At 40.9% G+C, this 21,451-nt stretch overlaps 1 protein-coding gene across 1 annotated transcript in view; it reads right to left on the bottom strand.

Moving 5' to 3' along the window:
- ttn.1 (titin, tandem duplicate 1) overlaps positions 1–21,451 on the bottom strand; it is a 132,977-nt gene that overhangs the window by 44,100 nt on the left and 67,426 nt on the right. Inside the window, exons 132-175 of the mRNA XM_057336724.1 lie at positions 21,150–21,340; positions 20,633–21,062; positions 20,239–20,547; positions 19,934–20,115; positions 19,725–19,854; positions 19,313–19,612; positions 18,908–19,225; positions 18,522–18,818; positions 18,132–18,431; positions 17,706–18,020; positions 17,470–17,618; positions 17,235–17,385; positions 16,864–17,145; positions 16,478–16,780; positions 16,065–16,367; positions 15,345–15,626; positions 14,868–15,167; positions 14,485–14,787; positions 14,069–14,377; positions 12,842–13,123; positions 12,460–12,759; positions 12,087–12,380; positions 9,034–12,003; positions 8,604–8,918; positions 8,230–8,514; positions 7,834–8,133; positions 7,313–7,738; positions 6,946–7,221; positions 6,563–6,862; positions 6,148–6,450; positions 5,753–6,052; positions 5,379–5,666; positions 4,964–5,266; positions 4,581–4,883; positions 4,193–4,498; positions 3,565–3,852; positions 3,171–3,461; positions 2,787–3,074; positions 2,093–2,683; positions 1,874–1,978; positions 1,562–1,759; positions 1,161–1,457; positions 470–1,057; positions 65–367 (exon numbers count right to left, since the gene is read on the bottom strand). Of these exons, the coding sequence (XP_057192707.1) occupies positions 65–367; positions 470–1,057; positions 1,161–1,457; positions 1,562–1,759; positions 1,874–1,978; positions 2,093–2,683; positions 2,787–3,074; positions 3,171–3,461; positions 3,565–3,852; positions 4,193–4,498; positions 4,581–4,883; positions 4,964–5,266; positions 5,379–5,666; positions 5,753–6,052; positions 6,148–6,450; positions 6,563–6,862; positions 6,946–7,221; positions 7,313–7,738; positions 7,834–8,133; positions 8,230–8,514; positions 8,604–8,918; positions 9,034–12,003; positions 12,087–12,380; positions 12,460–12,759; positions 12,842–13,123; positions 14,069–14,377; positions 14,485–14,787; positions 14,868–15,167; positions 15,345–15,626; positions 16,065–16,367; positions 16,478–16,780; positions 16,864–17,145; positions 17,235–17,385; positions 17,470–17,618; positions 17,706–18,020; positions 18,132–18,431; positions 18,522–18,818; positions 18,908–19,225; positions 19,313–19,612; positions 19,725–19,854; positions 19,934–20,115; positions 20,239–20,547; positions 20,633–21,062; positions 21,150–21,340 (15,654 nt within the window). The remainder of the gene's footprint in view (positions 1–64; positions 368–469; positions 1,058–1,160; positions 1,458–1,561; positions 1,760–1,873; positions 1,979–2,092; positions 2,684–2,786; positions 3,075–3,170; positions 3,462–3,564; positions 3,853–4,192; positions 4,499–4,580; positions 4,884–4,963; positions 5,267–5,378; positions 5,667–5,752; positions 6,053–6,147; positions 6,451–6,562; positions 6,863–6,945; positions 7,222–7,312; positions 7,739–7,833; positions 8,134–8,229; positions 8,515–8,603; positions 8,919–9,033; positions 12,004–12,086; positions 12,381–12,459; positions 12,760–12,841; positions 13,124–14,068; positions 14,378–14,484; positions 14,788–14,867; positions 15,168–15,344; positions 15,627–16,064; positions 16,368–16,477; positions 16,781–16,863; positions 17,146–17,234; positions 17,386–17,469; positions 17,619–17,705; positions 18,021–18,131; positions 18,432–18,521; positions 18,819–18,907; positions 19,226–19,312; positions 19,613–19,724; positions 19,855–19,933; positions 20,116–20,238; positions 20,548–20,632; positions 21,063–21,149; positions 21,341–21,451) is intronic.

The following is a 21,451-nucleotide window of genomic DNA, read 5'->3' as shown; positions in this document are numbered from 1 at the left end:
TAGGATACATTTTAGGAACATCTATGTAATAATTGTAGCTGATAAAAAAAATCTATATACTTACCAGCGACAAGCTTGGTCCTCACAGGCAGTGAAGGCTCACTTGGCTCTCCAAAACCTGCCTTATTCTCAGCAGCTACTCTAAATTCATATTCAACTGCCTCTTTTAATCCTTTCACTTCAAAGTGGAGGTCTGTAATTGCTGTCTTTGATGCTCGTGTCCATCTCATACCCTTCTTTTCCTTCCTCTCCACCATGTAGCCTGTTATGTTACTGCCACCATCCTCAGATGGTCTTTTCCATGCAATGGTAACAGAATTTCCACCAACATTTTCTACCTCTGGTCTAGCTGGAGGGCCTGGAGGACCTGAAATAAAGCATATCTTTAATAGGAATTGTATTACATATATGTGTATATATCCAGCTGTGTTGTGCCACCCACAAAAGAAAAACAGAAAAAGACACATACCATAGCTATCAACCATTTTGACTGGCTCAGAATGGCAAGGATCACCAGCTCCAGAACTGTTGACAGCAGAAACACGGAAGATGTACTCATTTCCCTGGATAAGTTTATTGGCCACAAAGTGGCAGTCAATAACCTTTTCAGCAAGAATTGTCCAAAGTAGACGGCTTGTTTCTCTTTTCTCCAATGTGTAGTACTTAATTGGCGATCCACCATCCTCATGAGGTGGTGTCCATGTCAGAGTGACCTTTTCAGAAGAAACTCCACTTGCTTCAACTGGTCCTGGTGGCCCAGGAACATCCAAAACTGTCACTTTAACATTCTCCTCTTTGACACCAAATGGGTTACTTGCTGTAATTGTGTACTCTCCTGATTCCTTCCTACTTGCATACTTAATAGAAAGAGTAGAAGAGGATGGGGTAGTTTCTATTTGACAGACATCTGATGGCTTGAAGTATTTTCCACCCTTTGACCACACAGAGGTTGGTTGAGGTTTGCCCACAATGCTCGTTGCTGTGATGACAATGTTATCACCAGCTCTGACAGTAAGCCCCTCCTTAACTGTAGGATCAATAGTAATGGTTGGTGCCGCTGCAAAACAAACAGTGCATAGGTTAATCATTGCTAAGGTAAAAATGAAACTGAACATTATTACCTCAAGATACATACACTAGACAAACAAACTGAGGCTTACCATATTCATCAGTGCACATAAGGGTATCAGTTTGTTCCGAGGGTGGACTTAGTGATCCAGCAGCATTCTTGGCTCTGATTCTAAATTCATACTTGCAACCCTCCTGCAAGTCAGTTACAGTATATGCACAATCAACAACATTCACTGTGTTAGCCTTTACCCAGACCTTAGCCGGGAGATCACGTCTTTCAACAATGTATCCTGTAAGTCTGTGTCCACCATCATACTGAGGTTCGGTCCATTGAAGTGTTACAGTGCTTCTAGTGATGCTGATCACATCAGGTTTGCCAGGTGCATCTATAATGTTCAAGCAAATTATTAAAAATGAGCCCTAATTATTTTGGGGTAATTTATATTTATATAGTATGATATGTTAAGGCCTTTAAAAATGCCTTACTTACCTACTGGATCCAAGGCAACCAATGCCTCAGTTGGAAGACTTGGCTTTCCAACACCAGCCAAATTTATAGCCATAACTCTAAACTCATACTCTAGACCCTCAGTTAGACCAGTCACTTTGAAATCCCTCATCTTCAAGGGAGTTGGGTTTGCTCTTTTCCACAACATGCTATTTTTCTCCTTGAATTCAATATTGTAACCTGCAAGCGAAAATAGTTTTTATCTATCCAATAATTTGAGGGTTGATTTATTTATTGTTATTTTATTCCAACTAACTGTGAGCAATCTCCAAATTTTTTATTTTATTTCTGTACCTGTGATTGATGAGCCTCCAGTTTTCCTTGGATCAGACCATTCAAGTGTTGCTGAATCATGACGCATACTCATGACTTGTGGTGGAGGAGGTGAATCTGGTACATCTGATGAAGTAATTGTAAGTAAGAGAGTGAGATTGTTTTACTTTCATATTTATAAATTCATATTATTTATAATATTCAAATTATACTGACAAAAATGTTCTGAAATCCACTTACTGAATGGATGCTTGGCAATCATAGGCTCTGATTTGAGGCCCTCACCAATTCCATATTTGTTTTCGGCACTAACTCTAAAGATATACTCAGTACCCTCATGGAGACCTGCCACTCTGAAACTGTTTGTGTCCACAGCTGAGGACACGGTGACCCACATATTAGTAATGGAATCACGTTTCTCAAGAATGTAATTGGTAACTTCTGATCCGCCATCATCTTTAGGAGCACCCCATTTTAAGGTTGCACCATCTGCAGTCACTTCCTTGAACTTGATTGTTCCAGTTGGAATTCCTGGTTTACCAACAACTCTGACAAAAATGGTGGACTCTTTTGTTCCAGCAGTGTTGCGAAGAGTGATGGTGTATTTTGAGGCATCATTCCTCTGACAGTCACGAATCAAGAGAGTTGTATTTACAGCTGTAGATTCCACACACACTCTTCCTGTATCTGTGAGATTTTCCTCCTCTCCCTTCTTCCATGTGACTACAGGGACAGGTTTTCCACTGATAGGTATCTTGAGTCGAACATTGCTTCCCTCTTTTGCTATGTAGTTCAAATTCGGCAACTCTCTTAAGTCACAGCTTGGAAGAACTATAACAACAGAGAGAAATGGATAATCAACACATATGGAACACAATATGTGTGGTGGAAAACCGAAATCATTGTTACATGAATACAAAATTAAAATGCTCACCATTGACGTCTTTTGCAATCACAGCGAGTTCCTTCTCAGGGCCATCACCAGAATCATTTGTTGCTTTTACTCTGTATTTGTATTCCCTTCCTTCAATAAGATCTTTTGCACTGTATTGCATGTTCTTTGATCTGAGAAGCTCCTTCCATTTATCTTCACCATTAAGGACCTCAAGCACATATGCAATAATACGGCTACCTCCATCACTGATAGGCTTTTTCCATGAAAGGGTACAAGAATCCTTGGTTACCAGCAAGGTCTTAAAGTCCATAACTGGTCCAGGTTGCTCTGAAAGGCATTGTTCAGTTTATTTAAAATTAAATTAACATAATTGGTTGAATTAAATTCAAATAATGTAAAGTATCAAAAATGATTGTTACTCACCAGTTGCTCTCACAGCATCTGCAGTTTCACATGCCTCACCAATACCATATTCATTCTGAGCCATAACCCTGAAGCAATAAGATCTACCGGCTTCCAATCCGTCAATCTTAAAATATGTTTTGGTACAAGTGGATGAAACTGTTGACCATGCTTTCCTTTCTGCATCTCGTTTTTCAACAATGTAACCTTTAATCTCACTTCCACCATCAATGAGAGGTGCATCCCACAGGATGGAGGCACTGTCCTTCGATGTCTCTTTAACCATTAGATTCACTGGAGGTCCAGGGGTATCTGTTTAGTGTTAATAATATACTTTGGTTAACATCAAATATTAAAACATAAGCTATCTATATTAATAATTATATATATAACCTTTTTATATCACAGAACTCACCAAGGACCTTGACAATAACTGTGTACATCTTCATTCCGCTTACACTGTCAAGGTTCAGTATGTATTTGCCTGCATCGTATCTGTTTGCTTTCTCAACAAAAACTGATGTATCGCTGTCTGTGGTCTTGATTATAATTCCTTGTCTGTCCTTAATGTTGGTGTTCATTTTGGCCCAAGTGACCCTGGGGGATGGCCGACCCTTAATTTTGGCGTGAAGTTTCATTTTACTGCCAGCCATAAGGACCAAAGTGTCCTTTAGCTCTGGGTCAAGCTCAGCCTCAGGAGCAGCTAGAATTACACAGAAAAAAACAATACAGTATATATAATGATTATAATATGCATATAGTATACAGACTTGTTTTCTATGACCAGGCTTAATTTTATACATAAGTAATAGTTAACTCATCATCTATTTAAACTATGGAATTACATAATATAATCTTTTTATATTAAAATAACAAACTTTTTTAAATGAAATGTTTCATTTTGTAATTAAAATATATGAATTACTTTTTATATATGCCTTCAGATCAAAAGATTTTTAAGATCAGGAAAAACGTTTCAGTCAAGTGACCCTAAGCTTTTGAATGGTAATTCAAAACTACAATTAAAAAAATATATATTTTACCGAAAACATCCTTGGCAACATGTTTATCAGGAACTTCACAAGGCTGGCCGAATCCAACTTTGTTTACAGCAGTTACACGAAGTTGGTATTCAGAGTTCTCCAAGATTGCAGTGACAACATAATGTGTATCCTGAAGGTTTTTAGGCACATTGCATCTTATCCAGTCTGTAGCATTGGTTCTCTTGCATTCAACAAGGTATCCCAAAATTTCACTTCCACCATCGCTCACAGGCTTAGTCCAAGAAAGGTTAATGGTGCTGTTGGTGGTATCTGTGACCTTGGGAGAAACAGGTGGACCTGGAGGATCTGTGAGAAAGTATTATGAGGTAATGATAAATGCTCTTATCTAGTCACATACATGATATTGTAAATTACTTTTGATACTCACACAGGGGATCAAGTGCAGAGGCAGCAGTAGATGGTTCACTGGGTTTGCCAAGGCCAGCTTTATTGACAGTGATCACTCTAAACTCGTACTGCGTGCCCTCGGAGAGCTCTCCGACCTCAAGTGTTCTCTCCAACAATGGTTTTCTGTTGAGTTTGATCCAGTTGATTTCCTTGGTCACACGTATTTCAACCATATACCCAAGTATAGGGGACTTTCCATCATCAGATGGTTCCTTCCAGCTTACAGTCATATGCTCCTTAGTGATGTTTGTTATGACTGGTGGGTCACATGCTCCAGGAACAGCTATGAACAACAAAGTATATTACATGTAGAAATGCTCTATCCAAAAAATAAAAACACAAAGAACAAGATTAAAGTCTCACAGAAGGGATTCCTTGCAATGACAGGGTCTGATATGATGGCATCACCAGCACCATAGTGGTTCTCTGCACAAACACGGAACTGATATTCATGCCCCTCTATCAGTCTCTCCACTAGAATATCAGTTGTATTACCACTGATTTTAGCAGAGACCTGAGCCCAGTTAGCTCTGCTTGTCTCACGTTTATCAACAACATAATTTGTAATTGGAGAACCACCATCTGAGAGTGGAGCCGTCCAGCTCAACTTGATTCTATCTGAAAGGACCTCATCAAATTTGACAGAGACTGGTGGGCCAGGTGTATCTGTTTAACAGAAAAGCAATTATTATTTTATTGCAAAAAGGAGGGATGGCAATGCTGTATCTCATCTAATAAGTGCTATTTTGGATAAACATCTGAACATAATTTTACTCACCCAGTACTTTAAGTTGTATCTCTGCTGTTGTAGAACCACTTGCATTTTCTGCAAGAATTCCATAATTTCCGGTATTAAGTTTGGTAACTGCATCAATGCTTAGAGAGAAGAGATGTCTCTTTTGAGACATCTTAAAGTCTTTATCAGCTTTCAACACTTCTCCATCCTTGGTCCATGTAACCTTGGGCAGTGGTTTGCCATAAACCTCAGCCTCAAGACAAACATCTGATCCAGCCTTTACTGGTAACATCTTTTTCATCTGTATGGAAAGTTCTATTCTTGGAGGCACTGTAGACAAGCAAAAAAGACAACTACTTGTTACCAAACTATTTACAAAGTAAGGTCAAATCAATCACAAAAAGAAATATGCTTACCATTCTCTGCAGACACCAGTATGGGATCAGTGATTTCAGATGGTCTGCTAATGTTAACTGCAGTCTTGGCAATGACCCTAAACTGGTACTTGGCACCCTCTTCTAGCCCAGTTGCAGTGTACTCTTCACGTGGTACATTTTGACTGCTTGTGTTGCAACGTACCCAAGTGTCTTCTGGGACCCTTAAGGCCTCAACATAGTATCCGATTATCTTGCTTCCACCATCGTTCTTCGGTTTGGTCCAAACCAATGTTACTGTGTTCTTAGTTACATCAAGCACCTCTGGTTTTCCGGGAGCATCTATTTGATTGAATAGTCAAAATATTAAACATGAGTACATATTCAAAATAAAAACATGTATTTAGAAAAATGCACATTATCGTACGTGCACATACCAACAGTTGTTCTTGCTGTGATGAAATCTGTTTTCTTGCTAGGTTTACCCTGTCCAGCTCGGTTTATAGCAGACACTCTGAAAGTGTATTCCAAACCTTCAATTAGGCCAGCACAAGGATATTCAGTTGTGCGAACAACAGAATCATTAGCCTTAACCCAAAGAAGACTGTTCCTCTCTTTGCGTTCAATGTAGTATCCAGTAACAGGACTGCCACCATCTGACTCAGGTTTATCCCAAGCCACAAACATGCAGTCTTTGTTTACTTTGTTGATGCGGCAGTTCAAAGGTTCTCCAGGAATATCTAAAATAATTTCATAAAGACAGCATTATAAAGGCGTCATTATTACACACCACAAGATGCATGTCAAAAGACAATAATGTGCACAGAATTTTCATGCTTTATTTTAACTCACCAAAGGGAAATTTGGCAACCATCCTGTCAGACGTAAGTGGATCTGAAATACCAAATCTGTTCTCAGCACGGACACGGAAGACATATTCTTTTCCAGGAATAAGCTTTCCGATTCTGCAGCCAGTTTTGCCACAACTGGAAAGAGCAGTAACCCAGTCTCCCCTGCTTACATCACACTTTTCAACCACATAATTAGTGATATTGCTACCACCATCTTCAAGTGGTTTGTTCCAAGAGAGTGTGCAGGCATCAGAATCAATGTCACTGATCTCAAATGGTGGCACAGGTGGTCCAGGAATATCTGTGAAATAAGAATGTTTGGTTACAAATCAAATTACAATCTACCTTATTATTTGGGTGTTTGCGAAAATGATAAATTCTAACCTCTGATGACGATTTTCAAAATCTGGTCAACTTTGCCGGAGCTGTTCTCAGCAACAAGGCTGTATTGACCACTGTCATGTCTTGAAACATCTTTGATGATGAGCACACACATGTTCTGAGATTTATGTACAGCAAGACGGCTAGATGGGACTACATTATCTTCTCCCCGTTTCCACTGGCATGTAGGCGCTGGCTTTCCAGACACAAGAGCCTCGACTCTCAGCTTTGCTCCTGCCTTTGCAGTGACAAGCTCAGGCATAATGATCTTGGGTTCCACTATAAAAAAAACACACACAAATAAGATTCTTCTCAGTTTCTGTTTAAATTTGAATAATTCTATCAGTATGACGTTGATTCACCAACTTACTCATTTGTTCCTTAATCTCATAAGCTTCTCTTGTCTCTGTGGGCAGACTGGATCCCATGGAGTTTCTTGCTGCAACTCTGAAGCGATATATTCTTCCCTCCTTAAGTCCAACAACGGAAATGCTCAAGCCTTTCACAACAGCGTATGGTGTCCATTCCAGCTCCTTTTCTTTCTCCTTCTCTTCCTCAACCTCAGGTTCAGGTGCGGGTGGAGGCACAGGCTCTACAGCAGGTTCAGCTTCTCCCTCAACCTCGCCCTCAACCTTTACTGGTTCTTTGGGTGGTTTAGACATTGGAAGCTCAAGGTAGTCAATAATGTAACCATCAATTTTAGCTCCACCATCACAAAGTGGTTTTACCCACCCAACAGTTGCACTGTTCTTAGTAATCTCCAAAACATCAACCTTTTGTGGTGGGTCTGGTTGGCCTTTAGGAAGGAGACAAAATTATGCGTCAGGTTTACCTTTTTGGGAGGAGAAAAAAAAAACATTTTAAAACCTTTTAAAATAATTATGCACTTACTGATAGGATCAGAGGCCAGATAAGATTTTGGTGTAGCTTTCGGAACTCCAGGACCATATTCATTTACAGCTATTACTCTAAAGTAATACTCTGTTCCGGGGACAAGGTTAGTAACTTTAAATGTGGTATTTTCAACATTTGTTTTCACTGTTCCCCAAGTCTTGCGATCAATTTCTCGCTTCTCAACGATATAATGGGTGACGTTGCTGCCTCCATCATTGTCAGGTGGGGACCACGTAAGGTTGCAAGATGTCATTGTAATGTCAACAGCCTCAAGACCAACAACAGGTCCAGGTGTATCTGTTTTAAAAAATGAAGACATAATTAAATGACAAGTTGAATATTATAGTTATTAACACTGATTATTGCATTTAGAGCTTGCAAGACCTGGCTTACCAAGTACTTTGACATTCACAAATACTGCTTTCTCTCCAGCTGGACTGGATACAGTCAATGAATATTTGCCTGAATCATCACGGGTTGTTTCAGAGATAACTAGGAATGTCATAGTGTCAATGAGATCTACATGGCCCTTCTGGACGACATTGTCAATTCCCATTCTCCTCCATACAACCTTGGGAGGAGGTCTGCCTCTGATTGTTGCAACTAATCTTATTGGGCATCCAGCTCTAACAGTCAAACCCTTCTTAAGTTCTGCATCCAAAACAATGTCAGGAGTTTCTGATGGTTGCAAAAAAGAAAAACATGGAATTAGGAAGGAATGTTACAAGAAGAGTTCATAGAGTTGTCTCTTTTTTATGAAAACTTACCCAGGACTTCTCTTGGTGACACAGCTCCCTGGAGATTAGTTGGTTGACTCATGCCAATTTGATTTTGAGCAGAAACACGGAATTCATATTCAAACTTCTCATCAAGACTTGAGACTGTGTATTCTGTTCGGATCAGCTGGGCAGCAACATTGCACCTCTTCCAGCCTTCATCACTCTTCTTGCCTTTGACTCTCATCTCAACTACATATCCAATAAGAGGAGCACCTCCATCATATGTTGGCTTTGTCCATGAAAGAGTGATTAATGTTTTTGAGCTGTCAGCCACCTTTAAATTACCAACTGGGCCAGGAGGCTCTGCAAATAGATAAAAAATGATAGACGTTAAATATTTGGTACTGATATGCAAAATATGGTGATATGGCACTAATATGGTACCGATATATTTATGAAAGTAAATGACTGAACATACCAATTGGATCTCTTGCTGTGAGTGATCTAGATGGTTTGCTTGCATCACCAACTCCAATTTCATTTTCAGCCTTAACACGGAACTGGTAATTATGATTGGGCAAAAGCCCTGTAACAGTCATCTGTTGTCCTGCAATTGGGGACTTAGTAACCGGTGCCCAACGAACGGCATGCTCCTCTTTTTTCTCAAGAATATAACCAGTGATGGGCTTTCCACCATCATAATCAGGAGAGCACCACATTACAACCATTTCGTCTTTTGTAATTTTGGTCACTTCTGGAGTATATGGTGCACCTGGTCTGCTGAACTGGGTTCTTGCAATGAAGGACTCGGTTTCAACAGCAGGGCCAGCCCCCATTTTGTTCTCAGCTCTCACTCTGAATATATATTCATTTCCTTCAATAAGGCGAGTAACTTTAGCTGAATTAGTTATAACAGCAGCTGAATGAATTGACCATACCCCTCTCTTTGCCTCACATTTCTCTATGATGTAGTTATAGATCTCACACCCACCATCATCTTCTGGGATCTCCCATGTAAGCTTGCATCTGTCCACAGAAATATCTGAGACCTTCAGGTCTCTAACAGGACCTGGCCTGTCAAGAACATTTATTTTGGCTTCAGCAGAGCAGCTTCCTGCTGCATTTGTTGCAGTGATTATGTATTTTCCAGTATCTCCACGTTTAGAATTTGTGAGCAACAATTTTGTGAAGTTGGTGCCAGTTTCAATCTGCACTCTTGGGCTTTTGTGGATATCTCCAGTGTAATTCTCTTTGGACCATTTTATATCAGGCTGAGGTTTACCTTTAAGATCTGCCTCAATTGGAATGGACTCTCCAGCTTTTACAACAAGAGTTCCCTCCAGTTTGACTTTGAGCTCCGGCTGTACAAGTTCCTCCTTCACAAGAACTTCAGCTGTTGTCACCCAGTTACTCTCTCCGCCCTCATTCTTTGTTTGAACTCTAAACTGATAAATTTGGTTCTCAGTACATCTGTCAGCCATGAAATATGTTTCCTTTATGGCACCTTTGTGCAGTCTTTCCCATTCCTCTGCTTCTTTAGGTTTCTTTTCAACATGGTAAGCAAGGTTTCGGCTACCACCATCATTTTCCGGCTTCTTCCATTTGAGGAAGACAAATGTCTTACCGATTTCAGCAATTTGGAAGTTCTCTGGCTCACCAGGCTTATCTACTGGATCAACAGCAAGGACTGGTGTTTTCGTTTCAGTTGGAGGGCCAGCACCGATTTTATTCTCTGCACTTACACGGAAGAAATATTCACAATTTTCAACAAGTTGTGCTTTGACAAGTCGTTTGGTGCAGTCAGATGTAACAACTGTCCACCCTCTTTGGTTGGGCTGTCGGCACTCAATTATATAGTTGGTAATTTCAGTGCCACCATTATCCTCTGGATTTTCCCAAGACACCATACATGAGTCTTTAGTTGCATAAGCAACCTTCACATTTTGACAAGCTCCAGGAATATCAAGCACATTGACAATAATTGTAGCTTGTGCCTGACCACTGCTGTTTTTTGCCTGAATTGCATATTTTCCGTAATCAGCTCTAACAGCATTCTGAATGACCAGCTCTACAAGAGGGAAGTTATTGTTCATCTCAGTACGCTTATCTCTACCAAAGGCTCTTGCATCTTTAGTCCAAGTGATCTCAGGGTCAGGTCTGCCCTTGACACGGGTCACAAGGTTGATGATCTGCCCTGCTCTAACTGTAAGAAGGTCACGGCAAGCAACATCCACAGTTACTTCAGGGGGAACAAGGATGTCTTTTGCAAGCACAGTTTCTGTAAGTTCTCTTGGCTCACCATCTCCAGCCTTGTTAGAAGCTCTAATGCGAAATCTGTACTCTGTGCCTTCAATAAGTCCAGGTACTCTAAATGCACAGAACTTAATAAGATCCTTATGTATTTTGTCCCACTGTGCAGAACCCGATTTCTGGCATTCTACAACATAGCCTAGGATTGGACTGCCTCCATCTCTGGAAGGTTTGGTCCATACCAAATCTGCATATGACTTGCTCCAGTCCTTCAGCTTAATGTTACTTGGAGGCCCCGGCGGAGTAATTGGCCGTTTGGCTTTCACTGGGTCTGATGGATATGATGGTTCACTTACACCAGCAATATTTTCAGCAAAGATTCTAAATTCATAGCTGTTACCCTCAAACAGACCACAGACCCTGTATCTTGTATCTAAGACTGGTGTTTTATTGACACGGATCCATTTGCCAGTCATCTCCCTGCGCTCAACAATATAGCCACTCACAGGGCTTCCACCATCGGTTTCTGGTTCAGTCCATGAAATTGTTACAGCATTTTCTGTTATATCAGAACATGTGGGTTGGCCAGGAGGACCTGGTGGATCAAACATATGCTTAGCAACAGTGGGAGGACTTTCAAGGGCAGCACCAATGCCAATCTTGTTGTCAGCACGTATGCGCACAATATATTCACGTCCCTTCTCCAACCGTGGGACTTTGGCTTTTGTGCTTATGCTTCCAGAACTCACAACTGACCATGGTTCCCAAGGCTTCTTTACATCCTTCTTCTCAACAACGTAGTTCATCAAAGGTGTACCACCATCGTCTTTGGGTGCACGCCACTGGATTATCATATAATCAGGAGTAACCTCAAGGATATTTACTGGACCAACTGGAGCAGATGGAACATCGAGAACAGTGACATGCAAAGCAACTGACTTGCTGCCTGCAGGGTTTGCCACGGTGAGAACATACTCTCCACTGTCAGTCCTGACACACTCACTAATATTCAAAACAGTTGAGTTTCCTTCAGTATTGATCTTATATTTTCCCTCAGCTTTCAACTCATTTCCATCACTTTGCCACTTGGGTGTTGGAGTTGGGATTCCATGCATGATTGCTGGGAGAACAATTGTGGTGCCAGCCTTCACAACAAGACCTTCAATAAGTTTCACATCAACTTCAATAGTTGGAGCCACTGAAAAAGAAGTGGACATAATAAATATGATTATTTATTAATTATAACATTAAAAAATGACTAAAATGTAATGTATGTCTTACATGTTTTCTCCTGGCAAGTAATCGGTACACTGGTGTCTGGTCTGCTAATGCCTATCGCATTTTGAGATTTTACACGGAATCTGTAGGTTTTTCCCTCTGCAAGTCCAGTGACATGGCATTGAGGATTGCTGACAGTCTTGAAGCTGACCCAGTCGGTGGCACCTTCCTCCTGATATTCAACAATAAATCCAGTGATCTCACTTCCACCCGTGCGATCAGGCCACTCCCACTGAAGCCATACTTCGGTTTTGTCTACATCCACATGATGCAGATTCTTGGGTGGACCAGGGGGGTCTTTAGGTAAAAGAAACAAATGAATTAAAAAAGAATCAAATAGCCAAAAATCTAAAAATAAAATACATTTCATACTTACAAAGAGGATCAACTGCCTTGATGGGTTTTGTTGTTTCAATGAATGCACTTCTGCCAAACTGATTCTCAGCTGCCACTCTGAAGAGATACTGGATTCCTTCCATTAGATACATAGCCATGAGGCTATGCTTTTTAGAGGCAGCACAAACTGGAACCCAGCTGTCAGAGGCTACATCTTTCTTTTGTACAATATAGTGAGAGATAACAGCACCACCATCATCTTCTGGTTTTTGCCATGTCAGATAAGCTGACTCACTTGTCACTTCAGACAAAGTAAGATTCCTTGGAGGTCCAGGTTTATCTAGGTTTAGAGGAAAAACAGTCATCGGAGAACTACAATAGGTGTGTGTTGCTTTCATTTTATTTTAAAATGTTAAACATACCAAGAGTAAGAACAGTGCAGGTGGCAGATTTGGTTCCAGCTGCGTTTTGAATAGTGATGGTGTAATTGCCGCAGTCAGCACGGGTACATTTCTTAATGTGAAGTTTGCTTCCACTCGCTGCGACCTCAATGAGACAATGAGCAGGAACTTCACCATCATTCTTTTTCCAAGAAACAGTGGGAATCGGCATGCCCTTAATTTTGGCACTGAGTGTGATGTCCGTTCCAACCATGGCAAGGTGGTCACGTGCCATGTTACCATCTAACAGCAACTCTGGCTCCTCTGCATAAGCATTTAGATAAAAATATATATAGAAATATAGACATATACATTGTTCTTAAAATGTATGAATTTGACTAGGGATGCACCGATACCAGTATCGGTATCGGCCCGATACCAAGCTCATGTACTCGTACTCGTAATGACACACCGATACCAAAGACCGATACCTCACGTCACATACATAGAGCCCTATGATTTCCGCAATGGGGAAAACGCGGACGGAATCGAGGAATCCAGGCATTTCCTAACAAGAAATTAGCGCTGAACAGCTAACAGCTAACGTAACAGTTAACGAAATATTCAGATACTGTTTAAATATGTATTCTGCTTGTTTTGCGTTACCGTGTGTGAAAGAGTGTTGCGGTTGCGTGTACTGAATGCATTGTGCTTGTGGAGCTTTCAGCGCCAGCGTTTCACTGCATGAGGACACGAACATTTAAACAAACGCTCTTTGCGGCGTCCCATCAAAATAAAAGTCCGGTTGACTTAAAGTCCGGACTTCAACAGTCCGGTTGAAGTTATAATACACTCACAGTTTACCACACCACCCCCCTTAAATTTTTTATAATTTGACCACAGAATATATTGTTTACTTTAGTAAACTGAAGTAAATGTGCTAGTAAAATTGTGCTTCTAAAAATAGAACTTGATTAAAAAATAATACTTAAATTTAAGTTGACCTAAAAACAAAAGAAAAAAAAAGAAAATGTACCAGTAAGATACTGGTTTATTAACATTATTATACATTATACAGGCATCGGTTATAGGTATCAGTATTGGCGAGTACCAGAAAAAAAATTAAAAAATGGTATCGGTGCATCCCTAAATTTTACATAGCAAATTAGCAAAAGTTTTTAAAATGTATATATAAACATATATAAGTTTACAGCTACTTTTCAGTGCCACTATGCATTTTATGAATATGAAAAAGAAGACAAAAATTACCGAGTCTGTCATGAACTTTCACCGGTTCCTTGACATAAGCAGGGTCAGATTTTCCAGCTGCATTCACAGCCATAATTCTGAACCTGAACTCATCACCTTCTGGTAGATTTTTCACAACAAACTTAATATCGGGGCATGACTCAGGAGCGTCATTGGCTTGGATCCATTCGATTGCACCAGGCTTCTGATACTCAATTAAGTAACCAAAGATTTTGCCTTTACCATCGTGCCGTGGAACACGCCATGAAAGACTCACAGAATCTTTAGTCTTGTCAACAGTCTCAGGCAAAACAGGTGGGCTTGGTAGAACTATTAAAAGGTAAGTCAGTGTGGCAAAGTAAGTCAATAAAATATTCTATACTAATTTGTCATATGCATTAAGCAATAAAACAAAACAAAAAATGATAAAGACTTACCAATGGGATCCTTAGCAAGAATAGGCTTGGATGGAGGGCTAGGATCTCCAGTGCCCAATTCATTCTCTGCCATTACACGGAATTCATATTCACAGCCTTCGACAAGCTCTTGTACCCTGTACTGGGTTGCAGGGTAAATTGGATCTCTGGTCGCACGAGACCATCTCTTAGATGAGGGCTCCTTCTTCTCCAAGATATAGTTAGTGATGGGCTTTCCACCGTCACGAGGACGGTTCCAAATCACTAGTGCAGATTCATGGTACACATCTTTGACAATGGGCTGCTCAGGTGCCTCAGGTACCCCTGTAATTAGGTGACATCACAGCAAATTTACAAAAAATCCACAAATGTTTAAATTAATTTTGTACTGTGTTTTTACGTACTAAACAGATCTTTAGCTTTCATCTCCTCTGACTCCAGTGGGTCACTTATGCCATACATGTTCTCGGCACTAATTCTCATTACGTATTCACGTCCCTCTTGAAGCTTAGGTACTTTACAAGTGGTTTTTGTGTTGGCAGATGTTACAGTTGTCCACATGTCCCTGTTTACATCCCTCTTCTCAATGATGTAGTTAGAAATTTCACAACCACCATCATCAAGAGGTGGCTTCCAAGAAATGACCATGTGATCTCTGTGAACTTCCTCAAAGACCACTGGGCCCTCAGGAGGCAATGGCCGATCTTAAAAAACACACAATATTCACAGTTAGAATTGATTGCTTGTCATACTACAACCGTATGTTTTATTTTCAAGTTCAGTAAATAGGAAAGAAAAATTCAACATTCTTTCGATTTTCTGAGTTTGGAACAACATGATGTTGATGAAGTTTCATGAAATGTACCTTTAAGGGGACTTACCAACAACTGTAACATTACAAATGCCCTTACGAGCACCAGTGCAGTTTTCAACTGTCACACAGTATTTGCCACTGTGTTCTCGCTGAGCTTTGATAATACCCAAGGACATTGTGGTGAGAGTATTTTTGAACTGGATGTGGCTGTCTGCTTTCAATTCCTTATCATCTCTTGACCAAGTAACAGAAGGAGCTGGCTTTCCAGTGTAGCGGCCAACAAGTGCAAAACTTTCACTGACACGCACGATAACCTTGTCACGGAAGTCTAGTTCAATTGTAGGTGGTTCTGAAATTGGAAATAGAAACGTTTTAAACATCAGTACACAGCCTCCTAAAAACTGGTGAGTCACCAGTGACCCATAGGTTTATTTTATGTAAGGCTAGTTTAAATGTAAAATTAAAACGATTATTATCCAGAGGCTTCGGGACTCAGGATTTAATATCTGAATACCTCAAATATCTGTTTGAGCATAAAAAAGAAACTTGTGTAGGAAGTGAACATCAAAACATTCACGTGACCTTTTAAAGTCATGTTTTGTTCATATATTTGATGACCTTTTCAACGTTTAAGGCACTCATTTTGTATATTACTTTGAATAACTTTACCTTTTAGATAAAACTTATAGTGCATTCAAGTTATACAGTACAATTGACAGAACAATGTACTCAACCCAATAAAAATGGCTAATGTTTAATAGTTAAAAAAACGAAAACCTTCACTTACCAAGTTCATCTTTACATGTAATTGCCTTTGTAGGGAAGGACGGCTTGCCCGGGCCTATTTCATTCACTGCACTGACACGGAGCTCATAGCTGTCACCCTCACGGAGACCATCATACGTGAATCGTCGATCCATCAATTTGTCTTTGGTCAGTCTGACAAATTTGTCTTTTCCGATCATGCGAGCCTCAATAATGTAGGATGTCACCTCGGATCCTCCATCATTCTTAGGTGGTTTCCAAGTCACACTAATATAGTCTTTAGTAACGGCAGTCACCTCAAGCTCTTCTGGACGGGCTGGAACAGCTGGTCAATGAAGTCAAATGTTAATTAGCTTCAAATTTTAAGACTATGCACCCATAAGATTTTCAGCATCAGTGTTAGCCATTTTTAATTTAAAAAGCCAACAAACTTACTGATAGGATCTCTGACCACAATTTCGCATGCCGTTTGGCAGAACGGACCTACTCCAATTGCATTTTCAGCTGCAACCCTGAAGAAGTATGCCTTTTTTAGCACCAGATTGTTTACAATAGCATTTTGTCTGCCAGCTGTGTAGGAGCATGATGTCCAAGCCTTGCGCTCAGCTTCACGCTTCTCAATAACGTAGTTAGAGATAGCAGATCCACCATCATCCTCAGGGAAGAACCAGTTTAGCTTGCATGATTCACTGGTTAGATTCTCTGCAGTGAAAGGAACCCCCACTGGGCCGGGGACATCTGCGAAAAAGAAAATAAACTGTACCATACTGTTTCATAATTATTTATAGGCCTTATGTGTTACATTATCTAATGATACTCACCAAGTACATCAACAATAACAGATCTCTTCACCTCTCCTCCATCATTCTTGGCTGTTATTGTATAAACACCTTGTTGCTTCCTGGTGCATTCCTTGATTACCAATGAGCAGCTGATGGCAGTGGTTTCAACAACAGCTTCTGCCGGAACAGGTCCTTGATCTCTGTCCCATGTTATCACAGGTGGAGGTTGGCCAGACACATAAGCCAGGATACGAATAACACCTCCAGTATGAACAGTCATTCTCTCCTTTACTGAGACGTCTAGCTCAAGCACTGGGGTAACTGAAACAGCAAGTTTTGAACATCATTATGTGGCCAAAGAGTTCTCACAAAAGCAACTACAATCCACATGCTGAACCTTTGAGACTTACTAATCTGGTCCTTCATTTCAAGAGCATCTGCGATTTCGCCTGGTTCACTCAGACCAGCAGCATTAAATGCCAAAACTCTGAATTTATAAAATGCATTCGGTTTCAGTCCAGTTATCACAAATTTGGTTCCTCTAACCTCCTTGTCTTTAGCCTGAAACAAAATTAAGACATCTTGTAGTGTATAAAGATTACAGTGTTTACATTCTGGTAATATGCATAATAAGCAACAACCAACCTTGACCCACGCTCCTGTACCCTCCTCTTTGTATTCAACATAGTAACCCATTATCTTAGAACCGCCATCCTTCAGAGGTGGAATCCATTCCAGATCTACTGTAGATTTAGTCCAGTCGGTGACTTTGGGGGTTGGAGAAGAAGGAGGGGCTACAAGACAAAAATGGTCATACTGTGAGCCTAAAATAGACACTAAATTAGACATGCTATTGATTCCTACACTGTTATCATTCCTACCTATTGGATCTCTGGCAAACATTGGGTCAGATGGCTGACTTGGAGGTCCACAACCAGCGATGTTAATTGCTGTCACACGGAACAGATACTGAGATCCCTCAATGAGTCCTGTGACGGTGTGGGACACGCCGAGTGGCATGGGCCTGATCGGATCGCGAGTTATTCTGTTCCAGCGCTTAGATGTTGTTTCTTTACGTTCAAGCCAGTAGCCTGTGATTGGAGAACCTCCATCTGAGTCAGGCTCCTCCCAGTTCACAGTCATGGAGTCTATTGTGATGCTAGAAAGCGTGGGCTTTTCACATTGGCCAGGTGGCACTGCAAAAAAAGACAACATAAAATAATCAATGTTATCAAGTTAAACTCATTTAAAAATGTTACCAAACCACTCTAAAGTAGGTATACTCAATGGCTGTGATGAGAACGTACATAAAACATCTCTGGCTACTTCAGTTTCACTGTCCAGAGGATCACCAACACCATATTTGTTCTGAGCCCTGATTCGGAAAATATACTCATGGCCTGGCATCAGACCCTCAATGGTGTAGAATCGCTCTTTGGGTTCACTCGTGACAGGAATCCAAGTTTTCCTGTTGGGGACACGTCTCTCAATGGTGTAGTTTGTAATTTTGGAGCCACCATCATCTACAGGAGGCAGCCATGAAAGTGATATTTGTTCACCACGAATTTCCTCAAACTTTATTGGTGCAGATGGAGGGCCAGGACGTCCTGTTTGGAAGAAAAAAACAGCATTGTTTTTATACTAATGACAACATCTGTGTCTTCATGAAAATAAAATAAATAGTTGTGGCAGTTTACCTAGAACATTAAGCCTCATTTCCTTTGAAACTGTACCAAGGCTGTTGCTAGCAGTGAGAGTGTAGAGGCTAGTATCTGAGCGTTTGCCTTGCTGGATCAGCAGCGTACAGCTATCATCAGACACAAGCTTGTTGATGTGCTCATCGTACTCAATATCAACCTTGTTGTCACGCTTGTGTGGCGGAGCTTTCTGCCATGTGAGTGTTGGGAATGGACAGCCCTTAATCTTGGCAACAATATGAATATCTGTGTCCTGTTCAACCTCCATGAATTCTGGAAGTTCAATTGAAGGTGCCCCTACAAGTGAGAAATAAAAGATAAATTGGTACGCTGTTCACAACTGTCAAATTCACTGAATTATTTTCTGTATGCAACTTTATACGCACTGTTCTGGTCCTTAATAATGATGGGTCCGGCTGTGGAGGATGGTCTGCTTGCACCCGCCTCATTCACAGCCTTGACACGGAATTCATATTCTGCTCCCTGGTGGAGATCCTCCACTTTGAAAGTGGTGCCTTCAATATCACGGCGATTGCACTGTCTCCAGGACTCCTGTTGGTGTCCACTGCTGTCCCACCAAAGTCGTTCCACATTGTAGTGAGTCACAGGTGCTCCACCATCATTCCTCGGCGGCTTCCATGTCAGAGTCACAATGCCTTTGGAGACGTCAACGATTTTGACTCTTATGGGAGGATCGGGAGGATCTGCGGTGTACAATGTTTAGAACAATTAGGTAATACTGTCTTTGCCATTTTTAATGTGATTTAAAATGATTTACAAAGTAAACTTACAGATAGGATCCCTGGCTCTAGTTCGTTGAATTGTCTCAATATGGGGACCCAAACCGAAGCGATTCTCAGCTCGTATGCGGAACATATATTCTTGTCCCTCGAAGAGGTCAGGCACAACAAAGGACTGAGTCGCACAAGCTGGATTGACCTTTGTCCATGCCTTTCCCTCCACAGTCTTTTTCTCAATGAAGTAGCTCTTGATTCTGTCACCACCATCACAGTCTGGAGGCTTCCAAGTTAACCTACAAGTTCCACGTGTGATGTCACTGATTTTGAGGTCTTTAGGAGGTCCAGGCAAATCTAGACAAAAGCACCAGACATGAGAATGTAATATACTGCATACTTTTGTCTTGGTTATCTACGTATGATACTACTATGTCAGTTTTTGAGATTGTGAATGTAATCTACTTACCAAGCACATTCACACGCACTTTAACAACTTTGGTACCAGCTTGGTTGTTGGCAGTGATGATGTATCGTCCGGAGTGATTTAGTTTACACTCCGGGATTGTAACGATTGATTTTGTATCAGTGGACGAAATCTAAAATGTAAAAAATATTATTGCATACATGTGCATACATTGGACTAAAAAGTGTTTTAAAATATATGCATAGTCCTACCTCTGAATCCTCAGGGAGGGTGTGGCGCTCATCCTTTTTCTCTGTTGGGGCAGTTCCATCAAAGTCCCATGTGACATTTGGAATAGGTTTACCTGAGACAGTGGCTGGAATCTTGATGGTCGTTCCAGCACAACAATTCAGAAGCTCCTGAGCTGTGACCTCCAGGGTTATGATAGGTTCCTCTGTAAAAATGTACAGAAACACTGTTTTTAATCCACAAATACCAAAAAGTGCATTTAATTTATACATGTGTTATATATTATTCTACATTATATATCATCACAGCATGTACCAAAAGCACGTACCCAGAATGTCCTGTACAATGATATCAGCAGTTCTCGGACTTGGCTCGGATTCACCAGTAGCGTTGACAGCAACAATTCTGAACCTGCATTTCTTATTCTCTTTAAGCCCTGACACAGTGTATGCATTGGTGAGGATGAGCTTCTCTGGTGTATTTATTCTTCTCCACTCAAGTGACCCTTCATCTTGAACTTCAACGATGTAACCCTTTACTGGACTACCTCCATCTTTTTCGGGTGGGGTCCAGGAAAGAGTCACGCTGCTTGTGGTTTTGTCTGTTACTACAGGTGCTGCAGGTTGACTTGTAGGGTCTATAATATGTAACATTTAGGCATTAAACATTTTGCTCATAAGAATGAATAAAGGCATGGTATCAAAACAGAAACCATTACTTACTTATTGGGTCAAGTGCAAAAACACACTCAGTTGCCTCGCTTGGAGGTCCAACCCCAGCTGCATTCTGAGCCATTACACGGAACTTGTACTCGGCACCCTCGATGAGGTGGAGTATGTTGTATTCCAGACCCTTGACTGCTGGTTTTGTTACTGGAGCCCTGTTAACACGACTCCAGTAAACAGCTCCCCTCTCTCTCTTTTCAAGCCAATAGCCCTGAATGGTTGAGCCACCGTTGTCTTTGGGAGGCTCCCACGTCACCAGCATGGATGAGCGAGTGTGTCCAATAATCCTTGGCCTCTGGGGTGGACCAGGAAGACCAAATGGATCTTTGAGGACAACCTTTTCTGATTCACAACCGTCACTGACTCCATATTTGTTCTCTGCTTTGATCTGGAACTGGTATGTACCATAGGCTTCCAGTTTGTACACCTTCAGAAGAGTAAATCATGAAAAATTTAGAGAATATGTAAGCGCATAAATCATTATTAATATATATTAAAATGTAACTATATTAACCCCATAGCGTCTGTCAATGACACAGCATGTTAGTTGTTCCCAGTCAGACTTCTTTTTGCTGGCATCCCTCTTCTCAATAATGTAGTTGAGAAGTTCACTTCCACCATTGTCCTCTGGAGCATCCCAGGTAAGGTAGCAAGACTCAGCTTTGATGTCAGAGACCACAATGTTCCTTGGTGGCAGTGGGCGATCTGTAGAAATAAGCATAGTTAGGACAACTCCACCAGTTACTCCACCAAAGTAATGTGACAAATGATGTCTAGATTGTAATGAGACTGTTTAACTGTATGAAACTGAACTAA

The sequence above is a fragment of the Triplophysa rosa genome, linkage group LG6 (genome assembly GCF_024868665.1).
Source record: "Triplophysa rosa linkage group LG6, Trosa_1v2, whole genome shotgun sequence".
NCBI lineage: Eukaryota > Metazoa > Chordata > Actinopteri > Cypriniformes > Nemacheilidae > Triplophysa > Triplophysa rosa.
This window is presented reverse-complemented; position numbering and strand designations above follow the sequence as displayed.